This window comes from Salvelinus alpinus, chromosome 37, assembly GCF_045679555.1.
Source record: "Salvelinus alpinus chromosome 37, SLU_Salpinus.1, whole genome shotgun sequence".
NCBI classification, from domain to species: Eukaryota; Metazoa; Chordata; class Actinopteri; order Salmoniformes; family Salmonidae; genus Salvelinus; species Salvelinus alpinus.
Window position 1 is genome coordinate 13,006,541 of NC_092122.1, and position 18,651 is coordinate 13,025,191.

Below are 18,651 nucleotides of genomic sequence, written 5' to 3' on the forward strand. Positions count from 1 at the left end.
CTGCATTGGCTCCCAGTACAACTCTACAGCTCTGAGAAGCTCTGAGAGAGGTCCTTACCGCATTGGCTCCCAGTACAACTCTACAGCTCTGAGAAGCTCTGAGAGAGGTTCTTACCACATTGGCTCCCAGTACAACTCTACAGCTCTGAGAGAGGTTCTTACCGTATTGGCTCCCAGTACAACTCTACAGCTCTGAGAGAGGTTCTTACCGCATTGGCTCCCAGTACAACTCTACAGCTCTGAGAAGCTCTGAGAGAGGTTCTTACCACATTGGCTCCAAATACCACTCTACAGCTCTGAGAGAGGTTCTTACCGCATTGGCTCCCAGTACAACTCTACAGCTCTGAGAGAGGTTTTTACCGCATTGGCTCCCAGTACAACTCTACAGCTCTGAGAGAGGTTTTACCGCATTGGCTCCCAGTACAACTATACAGCTCTGAGAAGCTCTGAGAGAGGTTCTTACCGCATTGGCTCCCAGTACAACTCTACAGCACTGACAGAGGTTCTTACCGCATTGGCTACCAGTACAACTCTACAGCTCTGAGAGAGGTTCTTACCACATTGGCTCCAAAAACCACTCTACAGCTCTGAGAGAGGTTCTTACCGCATTGGCTCCCAGTACAACTCTACAGCTCTGAGAGAGGTTCTTACCGCATTGGCTCCCAGTACAACTCTACAGCTCTGAGAGAGGTTCTTACCGCATTGGCTCCCAGTACAACTCTACAGCACTGACAGAGGTTCTTACCGCATTGGCTACCAGTACAACTCTACAGCTCTGAGAGAGGTTCTTACCGCATTGGCTCCCAGTACAACTCTACAGCACTGAGAGAGGTTCTTACCGCATTGGCTCCCAGTACAACTCTACAGCTCTGAGAAGCTCTGAGAGAGGTTCTTACCGCATTGGCTCCAAGTACCACTCTACAGCACTGAGAGAGGTTCTTACCCTCATTGGCTTCCAGTACCACTCTACAGCTCTGAGAGAGGTTCTTACCGCATTGGCTTCCAGTACCACTCTACAGCTCTGAGAAGCTCTGAGAGAGGTTCTTACCGCATTGGCTCCAAGTACCACTCTACAGCACTGAGAGAGGTTCTTACCACATTGGCTCCCAGTACAACTCTACAGCTCTGAGAGAGGTTCTTACCGCATTGGCTCCCAGTACAACTCTACAGCTCTGAGAGAGGTTCTTACCGCATTGGCTCCCAGTACAACTCTACAGCTCTGAGAAGCTCTGAGAGAGGTTCTTACTGCATTGGCTCCCAGTACAACTCTACAGCTCTGAGAAGCTCTGAGAGAGGTCCTTACCGCATTGGCTCCCAGTACAACTCTACAGCTCTGAGAAGCTCTGAGAGAGGTTCTTACCACATTGGCTCCCAGTACAACTCTACAGCTCTGAGAGAGGTTCTTACCGTATTGGCTCCCAGTACAACTCTACAGCTCTGAGAGAGGTTCTTACCGCATTGGCTCCCAGTACAACTCTACAGCTCTGAGAAGCTCTGAGAGAGGTTCTTACCACATTGGCTCCAAATACCACTCTACAGCTCTGAGAGAGGTTCTTACCGCATTGGCTCCCAGTACAACTCTACAGCTCTGAGAGAGGTTTTTACCGCATTGGCTCCCAGTACAACTCTACAGCTCTGAGAGAGGTTTTACCGCATTGGCTCCCAGTACAACTATACAGCTCTGAGAAGCTCTGAGAGAGGTTCTTACCGCATTGGCTCCCAGTACAACTCTACAGCACTGACAGAGGTTCTTACCGCATTGGCTACCAGTACAACTCTACAGCTCTGAGAGAGGTTCTTACCACATTGGCTCCAAATACCACTCTACAGCTCTGAGAGAGGTTCTTACCGCATTGGCTCCCAGTACAACTCTACAGCTCTGAGAGAGGTTCTTACCGCATTGGCTCCCAGTACAACTCTACAGCTCTGAGAGAGGTTCTTACCGCATTGGCTCCCAGTACAACTCTACAGCACTGACAGAGGTTCTTACCGCATTGGCTACCAGTACAACTCTACAGCTCTGAGAGAGGTTCTTACCGCATTGGCTCCCAGTACAACTCTACAGCACTGAGAGAGGTTCTTACCGCATTGGCTCCCAGTACAACTCTACAGCTCTGAGAAGCTCTGAGAGAGGTTCTTACCGCATTGGCTCCAAGTACCACTCTACAGCACTGAGAGAGGTTCTTACCCTCATTGGCTTCCAGTACCACTCTACAGCTCTGAGAGAGGTTCTTACCGCATTGGCTTCCAGTACCACTCTACAGCCCTGAAAGAGGTTCTCACCACTGACTGTTCACACACAGGCATTCCTGCCTGGAATGCTCCTTTCTGCTGCAAATAAACCAAAATAGACTTTGTGCCTCTTCATGTGCCATCGTGGTGCTCCGAGTTGTCCCTGAGGGTCAGACTGTCATGAAAAACTCTGGGCCCTGGCTATGTGGGCACTCTATAATCAGGTTTGGCAGTGAACTGACACTTCATGGCGGTTTTATTTACCTGTTTCGCTTGTATTACTCACTCGATCACAAATCAGTCTTAACATAATGACGTTGACCTTCAGGACAATTTCAGGGATTAGCTAATATCTTTCTTTACCTCACTATCTTTCTCTCCCCAGTGTGTGTGTGTGTGTGTGTGTGTGTGTGTGTGTGTGTGTGTGTGTGTGTGTGTGTGTGTGTGTGTGTGTGTGTGTGTGTGTGTGTGTGTGTGTGTGTGTGTGTGTCTGTGTGTCTGTGTCTCTTTCTCTGACCCTGGTGTCATCCTGTGATCTGTTCTGATCTGGGGGCCTGTATGTCTCGGAGCCTCTGCTCTAATGGGTTCAGTGAGCTGGTATGCAGCAGGAATCTTTGGATCAAGGTGATTTCACGCTCCTCCACGTTTTCCCAGGGCTCTGGCCAGTCTCTGTTACCTCTGTGCGACTTGGACTGTGTGATAGTAGCTGACACGTGTTATCATTAGACACATGCACACACAGCAGCACTGACTAAAGGGAGCGTTATCTGTCTGACACCTCCGTTTCCCCCAAGGTTTGGATTATGGCTGCCTGGTATGAGCATAGCAGCCAGGGTTCCATTTGGTCTCCAGCTGAGACTCATGCACGCCATAACTGAGTTCGTCAGCTTGTTCCCCCATAGGCCTATATTAATTGCGTATCTGTCTGACCTGAAAGTGGAATGCAAACTGAATGGTTTCAGCCTGTCCCCTTTGAAGTAAACTAATTCAACTAACCTTGGTATTCCCATAGAGACAATTCTCCCTCTCTTTCTGTGCATACAAAAACTCAGAAGATGCAGCATATTTCATTTAGTTATTTTTGGTAATGTTTGTGAAAGAGGACATTTGTGTAATCATCCCAGTAAGATGTTGCTTTTTCAGCTCAATGGTTTTTAGTTGCTTTTTCAACAGTATAGGATACTGTTCTGTAAACATTGAGTTAGTTGAACTAAAGAAAAGCTTGCAGTTTAGTTTGCTAGATTCCAAGCTCTTGATAATTAACACATTAAGTGCCAATTAAGAATAGCCTAGATAAGAATAGCCGAGACATATTCGTTAGCCGTAGTAGAAGCAGTAGCCTGGTTAAATATGACAAACTAAGATATAAGAGATACAGAAACCTCACAATGCTACTGTGATCGATTAGGTTCATGTCTGACATTTCTTTAGCCTAATGTTCGATTTCACTGCATCAGCGCATGTGTGAGACCGGAGTTGGGGTGGGGAGAGGGACAAGTTAAACGAGTGAGGTGGCATTCATCCGGTTCCTGCTTCTAGCAACACAGCAAAAGATAGATTGTACAACAAGCTTTTGCTCTATCACTATAGCCTAGCCAACTATTGTGCAGAATGAGATATGCTTGCATCATAGCCTATAGACTACCCTGCGTTTATTCAGACTTCAATAAGCGGCAAGTAGCCTAAAGCCCAGGGCTGAGAGGAAACAGAGGCTATCGAGAGGCAGGACTACGCTGGAATAAACCCTGCAGTCTCACCCATGCTTCCTCCCGAATAGCCTACTTCTCCAGCTGTTTTACACTGTCCCCACTACTGTTTTGACGTTATTTATTTTTTCTGCAAAGGAAAGAACCGAACCATGGAACTTCTTTGCTTCGAGGACAAAGTCGTGCTTGCCCAAATTGACCCCAACATTCTCTATGACGACAGAGTATTGCAACGTCTGCTAACCATAGAAGACAGGTTTCTACCGCAATGTTCGTATTTTAAATGTGTCCAGAAGGACATTCAGCCACATATGAGGCGAATGGTTGCAGGATGGATGCACGAGGTTTGTGAGCGTTTTTAGCCTACATGTGCATTGGTCAGGTATAGTGCTGTTTTCAAGGCATTTGTGCATTGGTCAGGTATATTGTTTGAAGGCATATCTCACTATAATAAGTGTGCTGTGTATAATACGATTTGATTTCTCTAAAACAAATGAGCCTACAGGGGTGTGTGCGTTTTGTATAAGAATGTTGCATGTTCTAATAACTCTGTAATAAGTTTGTCTATTTATTCAGATGGTTTATTAAAGTTTCATAGCATGGTTGTTTTGAGAGCTGGCATGCATGGCATGTAGCCGAATTTTTACAATTTAATTCACTGAGACATGACCGATGCAAGGCATGTGGTGCCTGGGAAGTTCCACCAGGCTAGCTAAAGTCATCACCATGCGTTTAAGTTAGCTGAATGTCAATATCTTGGATTGTATTGGTTATGGAATCAGTTAAATGGAAGAAGACATTCTAAGCTTCATTTTCATGTTGAATCTATCCAATTTGTCCGTTCTAAATAATTATGACACATTTTTGAAAAAAATCTTTCCAGTTCTTGCTGCCTCAAAATAGCAAGCACGCACAGGCTACTTTAGTTTTTGCCATTATTAACTTTAATCGAAGACAAATTACTTTCTCAATTTTCGGGAATGGTTTAGGAATGGCTTATGAACATTACGCATACAATTTTCCTGCTGTAGCTAATTTATTTATATTTGTAATTATTTTTTGAAAATATGACGGACATGGCGAAATGAGCAGCGTGGGTGTTTGGGCACGACTTCCGCTACAGGCTATAACGAATGAGAACTCTTTGATATACTTTGATATTGAAGCTTTTAATGCGGATCCACTGAATATCGACAACATAGATCACATTTGGTTTTCCCATCATGCAAATGTTGAAAAGGGATATTTTCTTGTTTCTGCAGACATTCATGTACATATTGATAGAATAATTAAAAATAGTAGGCCTAATATAATAATACTATTCTCTCCCACCAGGTTTGTGAAGAGGAGAAGAGTGAGGAAGACGTTTTCCCCTTGGCTATTAATTATTTGGACAGATTTTTAGCGGTGGCGCCCACTAGAAAGTGTTATTTGCAACTTCTAGGAGCTGTATGCATGTTCCTTGCAACAAAGTTAAAGGAGAGTCGTCCATTAACTGCAGAAAAGCTGTGCATGTACACAGACAACTCCATCACACCAAGGGAACTGCTGGTAAGAAACTATTGTTTTCTCTTAATGCATGGAAAAGTATGCAATTACTTAAAACATCATACATTCATGTATAGCCCAATAATTGTACAATATAAAGTTTTTTTCTTCTGCCATATTTGGTTAAATATGTCAGTGTACAGTTCTGGAGACTGATTCATTCCTTGGCCATACAGTGGGCCTATGCATGCATGAGGAGAGTGCCTGATCAGGTCTGAACTAAAGTGGCCTGTGTTGCCACCTAGTGGCAGTTATCCAGTTTGTCTTGTGGTAGAAGGATTTCAACATTTCCAACATTGTGGATTAATCATTTGTAGAAAGGAACAGTAGTGCATACTTCCACAAAGGTTTCTATTAATATCCACTGGTTGAGGAAGTTTATATACATTTGTTTCATAATATCCAACGGTGTTTTCTTGACCACTTTCTGTTAATTGAATGATTGGTCTCACTCAGGGGACTGTTCACAGGTTATTCCACAGGGGACCCCCCCCCCCCCCCCCAGTTAACCAGCCTCCCCTCTTAGCAACTGTTTAAAGTCTGTGACTCCTTAGTATCAGATAAAACATTCCTCCCTACCATTACACTACAATAAATGGCATGTCCCACCCATGTTGCTCAAGTGTCCAAATATGAATCACCATAGGAGAGCTATAGGACTGTGTCCTCTTCTCCTCTGCTGTCCAGCTGCTGGGGTTGCGTCATCACACAACCCTTGTGCTAGAGGTTTCCTTGGAAAAAGTGAATGGAAACTTATAGGTAGAGGCTGGTCCCAGATGTGTTTGTGCTGTCTTGCCAATTCCTAAGGTCACAGTAATGCCAACTCATGCTAGACGGCACAAACAGACCTGGGACCAGGCTAAGAAGAAACATGGATGGTGAAATTGAGATTCTTTGTCAATGAGCCACTGCTGGTGTATCAGCTGGGAGAGAGCGGGGAATTCAGGGGGTTTCTAGCAAGGGCAGCTGTCCAGGAAGTGAGCGCAGCAGCGACAATAGCACAGACCTCCCTGCACATCTTCAGTCAACATTCTCCACAGGCTTACCATAGGTTAATCGTTTGCATGTGTGGCGCTGCGCTGGTAGGAAACGCATATAGATTAATGAAGTCCCGCTGTATGGCTGCCGCTTGTTCTGGGCTGCCCCTATAATCTGAGAGAGCTGCTCAGAGATGGGCCTGTCCCTGTCCACACTAACAGAGGGGTTTCAGTAAACATGGGCGTTCCCTGCCACAGTCTCCATCTCGGGTTGACCCATCATCTCAAAAGAGGAAACCAGTCGGGGGATCAGCTGAATTTGTCACATTGGCTGTTTTGTTCCATTCCTTTTCCCCTTGGGGTGAGGCTGCTTTTAACATGAAAGCTCCCCGCAGCGTGCTAACCAACACGGGCGGTGCAGACCAAAGACGCTAGCTAAGGCTTGTGACAGGAAGGAAGCAACTGTGGCTGTGATGCTGCTGTCTCTGGCTGGAACCAGTGGCGAGGCTCGACACGTCACATGAAGAGCAATGAGAGAACCATGCAGAGAGAGAGAGTGTCAAGGAAAATGTTGCTCTGGTGTTGAATGATGTCTCCTCTGAATTGAGACAGACTTGTTGGTATGCATGGTATTTCATGGCAAACAGAAGAGTAACAGGATCAATAATCCTCAAACATACCCTATAGTGCAACAGAATAAAACCACTAATAAAAGTCCCATGATGGTAGTGACTGCCCATTACCGCTTATCACTTATTAAGCATCATTTCACATTATTTTACTTTTAATAAACTATTTCAGTTATGTATATTACACTTGTTTTATTTGAGGACTATTATTTCATTCCAAGTCCTCTCATCTCTATAGAGCTGCTGCCTATTCTGTCTGACAAAATCACTATTTTAGTACTTCAAAGTAAATAAGGCATATTTTTATGACTGCTGAATACCAACAATCTATTTTCAGGTAGATTCCTCGCGAAGCAACAGCTGCTCTCTATCACCTCATGCATTTATCTCTCCTCCGTAGCAGGCGTAAAATAAACCCAGACCGGACAAGTAGATGCGCAATGGATTATGGTTATTGTAGTTAATTACTTCACTAAACTATGCAGAATATTGGCCTGTTGGAAACGACAACACCCTACTACATCGCACAGTTCAGGCTCGATATGATTTATCTCTAGAGAAACTGGACGATGTGTGCATTGAGCTCACAGAAGAAGAAACAAAAACAAAATGCAATTCTAATAATTGAACCGACGTCAGTCAATTAGTAGTTTAAAAACCAACATTTTGGTTAATCGTTTAGCACTAATACCCTATAAAGTGTTAGCAGCTTATAAACCCAGCTCATGCATTTGTTGACAGTAAGGCTGAGTAAAGTGGTGAATGCATAATAATGATCCACAAGACATTGCAATTCTTCTCAAGCTTTTGTTTTCTTCCTTCTGTCTCTGTCCTCTAGGACTGGGAGTTGGTGGTCCTAGGGAAGTTGAAGTGGAACATGGCAGCAGTCATCCCAAATGACTTTGTGGATCACATCCTACACAGACTGCCCCTGCCCAAAAAGAAGCTATCTGTGGTTCGCAAGCACACACAGACATTCATCGCCCTGTGTGCCACAGGTAATAACAGGAAATTACCTCAGGAGAACTTCTGCTTCCTGATAGGATAGTCTCGCCTTTTTCTCGTTCACAATCTATCTGACATTGTGACTCATCGTTGATTGCACTCATCTGACCCTCTACTCAGCAGTCTAAGGGCAGGGACCACAAACACACATCCATCCAATGGCTGCTCTCCACGTTTCTCTTCCCATCACTGGAACACTTCTCGTAGCCTAATGGGGTCATCTTTACATTAGAACGGCTACTAAAAGCAGATGCAAGCTGTATCGAGAGCACTTTGAGCATATAAGGCATTAATAGTATAGTTAAAGGAGGCTGGGAGAATCCTCTCAGTGCGTGTAGTGTTTAGGTTAGCCTCCCCCTGTGATGACAGTGGGTGGATGAGTCTCCTCGCCTGCTGTTTGGCTCCCCTTCCACCTCCTCCTCTGTGGACTAGGATGCAGCAGCTGGATTGCTTTCTCTCTCTGCGTATTGTTTATTGACAGAGGCCCTTCCAGGTTTGATAAGTCAGAACTGGCAGCCGGCAGTCTTCCTTCCTCCCCTAGCCTCTGTACATCTCTGCTGTGGGGCAGGATGGACTCAGATGCTGCTTCAGACCCTTCCTAAACTCTAAGGATGAATCCCAATGGGTTTGTTTCCTTTATCCTATTGTATTTTTTACCTTTATTTAACTAGGCAAGTCAGTTAAGAACAAATTCTTATTCACAATGACCGCCTAGGAACAGTGCCCCTGAACTTCCTTGTTCAGGGGCAGAACGACAGATTTTTACCTTGTCAGCTCGGGGATTCGATCTAGCAACCTTTCGGTTACTGGCCCAAAGCTCTAACCACTAGGCTACCTGCCCTACCTCCTATGTCCTTGTTCTGATTGAATGGACTGCAGTAATAAGACAGTCCGATCTAGCTGACCTGTAGGCAGCTGCTGCTCTCTCTCTCTCTCTCCTATATATTACATCTTTCACGTCAGATAATGTTAGAGGGAGGAAATGCAACTTAGGAAAAAAGTCCACTTTGATGTATTGAGATTTACTGCCACGTGTCTCTTTGATCCGATCTGGCCCATAAGTCCTTGTTTACTACAATATGGTATTCAAGCCATAGGCTCCTTCAATGAGGTTCATGCCCTGTAGCTGTTTAGTGCCATTTTAGTGTTGCTTTTTTATTTGGGCGTGTTTCAGCGGTCTCCCCACTATTCATAAGCAGCCCGTTTATATCACAAGCGCAAAACAGCCACAATAAAAAAAAAGAGTCTGCTGTGGTTTAGCAATAATGTAAATGTTTGGGGTTTTATGTGCTGCACTGAATGTTGTTCTCATGACAGGGGAGCTCTCTGGCCTCTGCACAGCTGGCCTCTTGAGGAGGAGACGAGAGTGGTTGGACTACTCCCTGGGGTTGATCCAAAGCTATCAGTCGCATCCTCTTTCTATAAAGAGAGAGAAGGCCACAGCACAGAGACCAGGGTCTGTGCTTGGGCTAGAGCTGGAGCTGAAGCTAAACCCAGTCCACTTTAGGGCCGTTTCCTTTCCTCCAGGCCTGCTTCCTCCCTCCCCCGCCAGCAGGCAGGGCTATTGTCGCTCAGCGCTCTGGGCCTGGTTGATGGAGGACAAGAGGGAGTAGTTTCTGGAACTCATTGCTCACTGAGTAGGAGGATTCCTGCTATGTTTTCCTAATCACAGTTGAGGCAGAGTGAGGGAAAACACACAGGCTCCACCACGGCCATGTTGGACATGTGTTAGACTGTGGGAAAGTTGGGTTAAGCTCTTTAAGAACTCATATTAAGAGATTATGAAGATGTTTGAACGTCTTTAAATGCTCAGCTACTTCGTTTGGACTACATCTTGACTTGATAGTGCATCTTGTGTGAATGTGTTAGTATGTGGGAAAGTACAGTTCAACTCAGTTCGTAACTTATATTGTAGATTTTCCCCCTCTAAATGCTTCCTCACTTCCTTTGGACTACTCCTTGACTTGAATGTGCAACTATGATTCTGGTTTGTCACCCCTTGACTGTTGTGAACTCACTGATGTCCGACAGGTGACTGACGGATCACGTTGTCTCTTATCCTCAGATTTCAGCTTCGCTATGAACCCCCCCTCCATGATCGCTACGGGCAGCGTGGGGGCGGCCGTCTGCGGCCTGCAGCTGGACCAATCAGACCAGGCCCTGAGTCGAGACCGTCTAACTGACCTGCTGGCCAAGATCACCAACACTGAGGTGGTAAGTAGTGTCTATAGCCTGATCCCAGGTCTGTTTTTAATGTTTGGCCAATTCCTTGTTATGTCAATGAATGACAAGGAGTTAGCGAGACAGCACAAACAGATCTGATATCAGGCTAGGTAAGTGCTACATGGCAGACATTTTGGGAGCATGGCGGGAAACGAGATGATTGAAGAGATGGTAATATCAGTGTTGGCGAGCGTATAAATACTTAATGTGTTCCAACAATGGGCACCGACACCCTCTTTGGCTGCCTGTTAGACTTAGCTATTCACCAAAGTTCCTGGGCTTGGAGCACGGAGATCTTCCTGGTAAACAAGAGCGATGCTACAGTATGCCTGCAGTAGTCGCACATTGAAGCTATTTACTTTTCATGGAGTCAGAGCCTGTGGGTCTTGGCTCAGGACCTAGACTGCAGCTATAAAGAGCAGAGGCAAGGGAATGTCTTCTTAGAACCCAGGGCCCACATTCTTGTGGTAGGACACAGGCAGGCAGTTCCTTTGCATGGCTCCCACTTTAACTCTTCTCTTATGCCTAACAGAGGCTCCATCTTTCCAGGGGAAATGGCAGACGAGAAACTCACAGATTTCCTAACTCCTTAAGATGACATGCATTGAGAGCTCCCACACCATATATATTAGTGGAGGCTGGTGGGAGGCGCTATAGGAGGATGGGCTCATTGTAATGGCTGGAATGAAATTAATGGAACGGTATTAAACATATGGAAACCACATGTTTGACTCTGTCCCATTTATTCCATTCCAGCCATTATTATAGCTCCTCCCACCAGCCTCCACTGCTATATATATACACACACACACACAGTGCCTTCGGAAAGTATTCAGACCCCTTGCCCTTGACTTCTTCCACATTTTGTTAGGTTACAGCCTTATTCTAAAATTGATTCAAAAAAAATTTCATCAATCTACACAAAATACCCCATAATGACAAAGCAAAAACAGGTTTTTAGAAATGTTTGCTAATTTATATATATTTTTTAAAACAGAAATATCACATTTACATAATAATTCAGACCCTTTACTCAGTCCTTTTTAAAGCACCTTTGACAGCAATTACAGCCTGGTGTCTTTTTGGGTATGACGCTACAAGCTTGGCACACCTGTATTTGGGGAGTTTCTCCCATTCTTCTCTGCAGATCCTCTCAAGTTCTGTTAGGTTGGATGGGGAGCGTTGCTGCACAGCTATTTTCAGGTCTCTCCAGAGATGTTCGATCGGGTTCAAGTCCGGGCTCTGGCTGGGCCACTCAAGAACATTCAGAGACTTGTCCCGACGCCACTCCTGCGTTGTCTTGGCTGTGTGCTTAGGGTCGTTGTCCTGTTGGAAGGTGAACCATCGCCCCAGTCTGCGGTCCTGAGCACTCTGGAGCAGGTTTTCATCAAGGATCTCTCTGTACTTTGCTCCGTTCATCTTTGCCTTGATCCTGACTAGTCTCCCAGTCCCTGCTGCTGAAAAACATCCCCACAGCATGATGCTGCCACCACCATGCTTCACTGTAGGGATGGTGCCAGGTTTCCTCCAGACGCTTGGCATTCAAGCCAAAGAGTTGACGCTTGGTTTCATCAGACCAGAGAGTCTTGTTTCTCATGGTCTGAGAGTGTTTAGGTGCCTTTTGGAAAACTCCAAGCATGCTGTCATGTGCATTTTACTGAGGAGTGGCTTCCATCTGGCCACTCTACCATAAAGGCCTGATTGGTGGAGTGCTGCAGAGATGGTTGTCCTTCTGGAAGGTTCTCCAATCTCCACAGAGGAACTCTAGAGCTCTGTCAGAGTATCCATCGGGTTCTTGGTCACCTCCCTGACCAAGGCCCTTCTCCCCCAATTGCTCAGTTTTGCCGGGCGGTCAGCTCTAGGAAGAGTCTTGATGGCTCCAAACTTCTTCCATTTAAGAATGATGGAGGCCAATGATGCAGAATTGTTTTGGTAACGTTCCCCAGATCTGTGCCTCGACACAATCCTGTCTCGGAACTCTACAGACAATTAATTTGAGCTCATGACTTAGTTTTTGCTCTGTAATGCACTGTTAACTGTGGGCCCTTATATAGACAGGTGTATGCCTTTCCAAATCATGTCCAATCAATTGGATGTACCATAGGTGGAATCCAATCAAGTTGTAGAAACATCTCAAGGATGATCAATGGAAACAGGATGCGCCTGAGCTAAATTTCGAGTCTCATAGCAAAGGGTCTGAATACTTATGTAGATAACCTGTTTTCGCTTCGTCATTATGGGGTATTGTGTGTAGAATGCTGAGGATTTTTATTTATTTAATCCATTGTAGAATAAGGCTGTAACGTAACAAAATGTGGAAAAGGTCAAGGGGTCTGAATACTTTCTGATGGCACTGTATATGTATATATACTGCAGATGAGAAAATCTATAATTTTGCGTCACAGATTAAATCGCTGTTTTGTTGTCTAAGATATTTCTTTATCACTGTAAGTCTGCACTCTTGGCTTACACAAAGGAACCTGAGGCCAGTTCAGCAGCACACAGGGACTCAGGGGCCACAGTCAGTCTAAGACCAGGAACAACCCAGCAGCTCTCGATAGACCTGTGGTTATTATGTGGCCATGGCAACGCTGGCGCTCAGACTGTGGCCCATTAAGTTTGAGTTATCCGTACATTTCAAAGGAATGTTGGCCTCTTTGCGAGCTGTGTGCACTCTTTAGGGCCCGCTCTTTCGGCTCCATAGAGTCAGACCTCCCACGAGACGACGCACGGAATCAGGGAAATTACTTTTGAGATTCACCCGCTGTGTCCTGAGTGATAAGAAAGGTTTCTTTGGTCTCAGGGCTGCTGTGTTCCTCTCAACAACCCAATAGGCCTTGGTCAAAAATGTTGCAGTATAAAGGGACTATGTAACCATTTGGAAGTCTAGCCCATTATTGACTTTAGGACTATTAGGAATGTTCTACCCACACCTCACGTGTGTTTAGGAGGATTCAAGGGCCCATTGAGTCGCCACTCTCTGCCTGGTGTCTGTGTGCGCTGGTACCCATTGTTCTAGTGACTGACTGGTCATGAAACAGGCACGACCACCTATCACAAGACTCATAATACCCTCCCGGTCTGGCCTGCCATGCATGTGACCAAAGCTGTTCCAATAACAGTCAGTTGTCGAACGTGTAACTGCATGACAGCGTTAACTGTTCGTCCACAGGTGTCTGGGGTCAATCAAGAGTGTGTGTACAGCACCTAAATTAGAGGTGTTAGTGAATTGATGTTTCTTCTCTGTGTCTGTTGCAGGACTGTCTGAAGGCGTGTCAGGAGCAGATCGAGAGGGTGTTGGCCAGTAGCCTGCAGCAGGAGCAACAGCAGCAGAGGCAGATGGCCCAAGGCAGGCCAGGCAGCAAGGCAATGGAGCAGCAAGACCAGTCCAGAACCCCAACAGACGTATCCAGCACCCCAACAGACGTACGCGACGTCAACCTATGAGCTTCCCACCACCACCATCTACATGAGTGATGCCCACCAGTGAGCTCGCACCAATTACGTCGCTCTGTCAATCTATGGGATCTAACAACATTCGCAATGTCAAGCAATGAGCTGCCAGCACATACGCCAAGTCAACCAATGAACTCCCACTACTAAATGCCACACCAACCTACGAGTTCCCACCCTTGTTTGTTAAGTCAACCTTTAAGGTCCCACAAAGTTTGGGATGGCAATCTATGAGCTGTCAACAGCATCATGCTGGAATTATCAACTGATAAGAACTTTTACAAACAATATAGAGAATAGGTAAAAAATAATTCAATGGGTTCTATATTGACATATGTGCCATATTAAATTAAACAAGCTTTTTTTAGACCCAATGTATTTGAAAACTTGATAGTGCCTTAGGTTTGCAGAAAGGAAACCTGAATAGATTTGCGTCATTGAATTATTAAATATAGAAATATATGTTTTTTTACTTGATAAAAATACAAAATATAGTTTTTCACTCTAAAAAAGCTAGCAAAAACATTTATTATTCATATTATTGTATTCTAATTATTGTTATTCTAGATATTGTTATTATTTCAATATAATTTAGTTTTATGATTATTATAATAATTGTTAATCATTAGTAAGCATTTATCAATTTCACAGTGGGTGGGTGTTTCCCTCAATTTCAAATACAGGAAGCCCCTGTAGTATTGTGTTCATTACATTAAGTACTGGTTTGGTTCTGCACAGTGTTCATACACCTTTATTTAGGAGAAGCTAATGTACAGGACCAGGAGAGCTGCATCTCCTGCCTGCTAAACTGCATCTGTAGCACTGCTTCCTATTTATGCTCTTATATGCTGGCCAGGAGAGGGCTGGGCCCACTCACACAGAACACACAGAGAGAGAGAGAGGGTAGAGAGAGACAGGTAAGGAGTCCTGAGGGTGTGTATATACTGCCCCCTAAGGGTGAGAGCGAGGACAGAACAACTATCAGCTGTTAAGGTCTTGATTTCATTACCAAGTTAATACCAAGCCAATATTTACTTTCTAATTGAACAAAGCTATTTTTGTTGTTATATGTTATTGGGTTGTGTGCTCTGAGAAACTCCTGCATGTTATTAGAAAATTATTGAGGATCATGTATACATTTTATACCAGGGAGCACTGTTTAAGTCTGTCAGGAAAGTTGGCGTGAAAGCATGTTTTTGTTCTGGGTCAGCCAAAGCCACTACTAGGGAAAGGGAGATGGCATGTTGGAGGGATGGTCTTAGTCTGGAGATGAGAATGAAACTACAGTTGTTAGTGTCAGATGGCTTGTTAAAAAAGGTTTGTAGAGTTGGAGTGTGGAACATTTAGAGCAGTGGAAGTTTGGCAAAGGTGGAGTAGCCTATTGGAGAGTGAGAGGAGATGGCAAAAAAGGGAGGTTTTGAGAATGGAACTAGAGACGGCACGATTGGTGCCATGAAATGAAGGACTGCAAACAGTTCAAATGAGGGGGAAATGGATGAAGACATGGTAGGAAGCTCTCGTGGCACACCAGAACAAGCCTGTTCTTGATTGGAAGGGCTGCAGGCGGTTGTCATTCTGATAGGTCAAGAGTTGATCACGAGGGAGCAGTTTGGTGTGCTAGAACATTTCCTGTAAGGGCCTCCTGTTAAATCCAACTAGATATTTAAGTCGGTCAAAGACTTGGATCAACCTAAATGCACTTTTAAAAACATGTTCCTTAAAAGCTGAAGTGGATGGTGATCAAACGGGGTAGGTGGGTTTTCTAATGTTTTATTTTTTTAATGATTTTAATTTTTTTTTTTAAGTTATTTGATTTTCTCTGGGCTGGATTCCCACTTAGGGTGATGCACAAGGACTAGAAGGCATTTCCTGACCAATGAGTAGGAGAAGGGTTTACCAACATGGAACCAAATCAATTGCAATGCAAACCTAGGAAAGCTTTAAAAATCACATCTAGACTTGATTCTTTGATTACATCCATTTAACTTGAATTTTATTTTTGCCTTCTTCATATCCAAATCAATATGATGGTCCTAAGAAAGGATTACACAATGTTTTTTTCTGGTTCATAGTTTTTTAGTATTTTGTTTTGCTCCACAGTTCAGCTTGTTTTTCAGATAAGAAAAAAAAGAACATACTGACTTTGAACCTATGGGCAGAAAACTTTGCTCTTTACTTTTGGCATCCACGTTCACCAAAGCAGAAAGTACTTAAAACCTATTTGCTTTTTCTCATGAAATGAAATTTGCTATAAACTGAGAAAAGATATGGGTAAGCGTTTTAAAGTTTTGTTTGTTAATTACTTAAATGAATTTCTAAGTGATGAAAGCCAAAATGGATCTGTTTATCTTTGATATCTTTTTCTTGCTGCTATTAAGCTTTTTGTTTTTCAATCTTAGAATTGTGATATTCACTTGAGTGTGCTGCTAAATTATGAATTTTAAAGTATCATTATTTCCTTGCTTTTTCCTTGCTGTATGTAAACTGGAGAGCGGTAAAGTGGGACACGTCTTCGACTGGAAATACCTTCTGCAGTTTTCTAAAATAGCATGTTTTACTCTTTCCATTTATCTGGTGTTCTGTCGTTTCCTTGCTGCATTCTACCATTGAAATGTTGTTGTACCTCAGGTTCATTGGACAATACCTCACAACTCAGCAGTTTTTCAGGGAGTTAGTGGAATCAAATCTGACTCTGATACGTTTTTGATAGGTTCTAGATTTTTCCCTGGATGAGAGGCAGGATATTCACGTGGCACCTCCTCTCTTCAGACAACAGAAGTTCCTTGTCATCCGTCAGATTACACTGATCTGTCGTTGGCCAAGTAAAGGACCATATACCAGGTATTTCATATCATACCTAGTGCTAAATAAGAGACGGCTATATAAAATGTATTTGGAAAACAATAAAAAATATATTTTGTATCTTATTTTTCCTACATATGAGTTACAATTTAATTGGCACATTTAGGATCAGTGTATTGGATTAAGTGGAATGCATTTTGTGAGGTACCCATTTAGTGAGTTTTTTTTTTATATGATCAAAAAATTTTTGTGTAATCCTTCAGTGTGGAAAACTGTGGGTTTCCAGTTCGTTTTGACCCCCACCACATGTACCTCAGAAGTGTCTGATCCACAACTTCTGTTCAATAAATTTGACCCACAAAAAAGAGTGAAGCATCTTTACTGGCTAGTAATGTACTTCTGTTCTGTGCTGGTTAAGGGAAGGTTAACCTCGTCCCCAGGCTCAAATTGCTGGTGCATAGAGAGCCAGCTGGTGGATGAGATAAAGGGAAGGTGAAATGTGTAGAGTAATTGGGTTGGTGGTGGTGTACTGTGCAGTCAAGTAACTATGCAGGCCCATATGAAGGTAAGTTGAAGCTTGAAGGTGCTAAATGGCTTCTCATTTGATTGAAGATATGCTGCACCAAAAGGCTATTTTGTGTCTGCAGCTATAGGCTTATCTGACCTAGTGGCCGTGTGTTCAAACTTCTTATGGGGTGGGATCCTTACGCCAGAACCAGAGACTCCTTCAAACGTTCTCCTTTGTAATTTTGACAATGAGAGTTGCAAAAATGTATACAAAAGCACACATCGATGATATTAAACCCACAACCTCTTGGCTGTAAGTCAGTTCTATGATTATTAAACCACCAAGTCTGTACCCCTTTCCTGCAGACAAATGACCTAGTGGCCTCAAGTGGAATCATTAATATTTTACATAATTTCATAAATAATAAACTATTTATTTTTACGCCCCAAATCTGGTGTTTATGTAAAACTGTTTTGCTATATTTGTGTTCTGTGATGTATTTAAAGTGTAATATTGGGATGCAGACAAAAAAATGTATACATTTCAACTCTAAATCTGATATGGTACAGGTTTTTTCTTTTTTTTAATCCCATAACCATGTGTGTGAGGTGTATACCTTTGTTTCAAAGTAGATTTGTTTAAGACTACCAAGAAACACTGCATGACCCTGATACTGCCCACTGCAGTAAAAGGTTAATGCTTCTTCCTCTGTATGTTTGACGTTAAGAGTTGCAGAAATCCACACTGAAGTGTAAGAGTATAGGATAAAACATTCAACTCAGGTGCAAGTTATGGTTTTAACCTCCGAGCCACAGACTTCTTCACACTTTTTATACTCTTTGTAATTTTGACATCGAGAGTTGCAGAAACGTACACAAACACACACACAAGATATTTGAACCTACAAATTCTTGGCTGCATGGTATTGTTTAAACCGCAGAGCCACATACCTCTTCACACTTCTTACAATTCTCTTTGTATAATTGACATAGAGTTTTGGAAACGTACACTAAAGCACAAGTTGTTTGGGTATTATATATTCTCACTAACAATTGCAGTATTGAATCTTCAGAGGTGAGATACTAGTAATGACTTACTATATAGCAGCTTTCTTTTAGATGATAAAATATACAGTGGTAAACAACCTATAATGTTGAAGAAAATATATCCAACGCAAATGGAATGGTTTTGTACCTTTTCAGTTGCAAGCATCCTTAAACTCCCTCTCTTTACTTCAATGAATAGGCTACATTTATCACATACCATTACACACCAATGGCTGGTAGACAAGCAATCCAATTCGGATAATTTTTCCACTAATTCAGCCCCCCCCCAATAGTTGTAGTTCATTGACAAATGTATTGCTTTTTTAATGCCTTGCCTATTCTCTCTGGAATTGCATACAAAACGGTTATCTTCACCTCACGAAAGGCATTTAGTGTTCATGAAATTATTATTCTAGACAACAATGTTCTAAGAATTGTTCAAAGAATTGTGTTTGACCAGGGAACAATCTTACTAATAACGTTTGTATTTATTTTTTAACTAGAACATGTATTATTCATTTC

At 43.3% G+C, this 18,651-nt stretch overlaps 1 protein-coding gene across 1 annotated transcript; it reads left to right on the forward strand.

Moving 5' to 3' along the window:
- The first annotated feature begins 3,736 nt into the window (after positions 1–3,736).
- On the forward strand, positions 3,737–16,780 carry LOC139565645 (G1/S-specific cyclin-D2-like). The gene is made up of 5 exons (XM_071386115.1): positions 3,737–4,282; positions 5,274–5,489; positions 7,931–8,090; positions 10,163–10,311; positions 13,579–16,780. The coding sequence occupies exons 1-5, from the start codon at positions 4,091–4,093 to the stop codon at positions 13,765–13,767; spliced, it is 906 nt and encodes a 301-aa protein (XP_071242216.1). The 5' UTR covers positions 3,737–4,090; the 3' UTR covers positions 13,768–16,780.
- Positions 16,781–18,651: the final 1,871 nt, after the last annotated feature.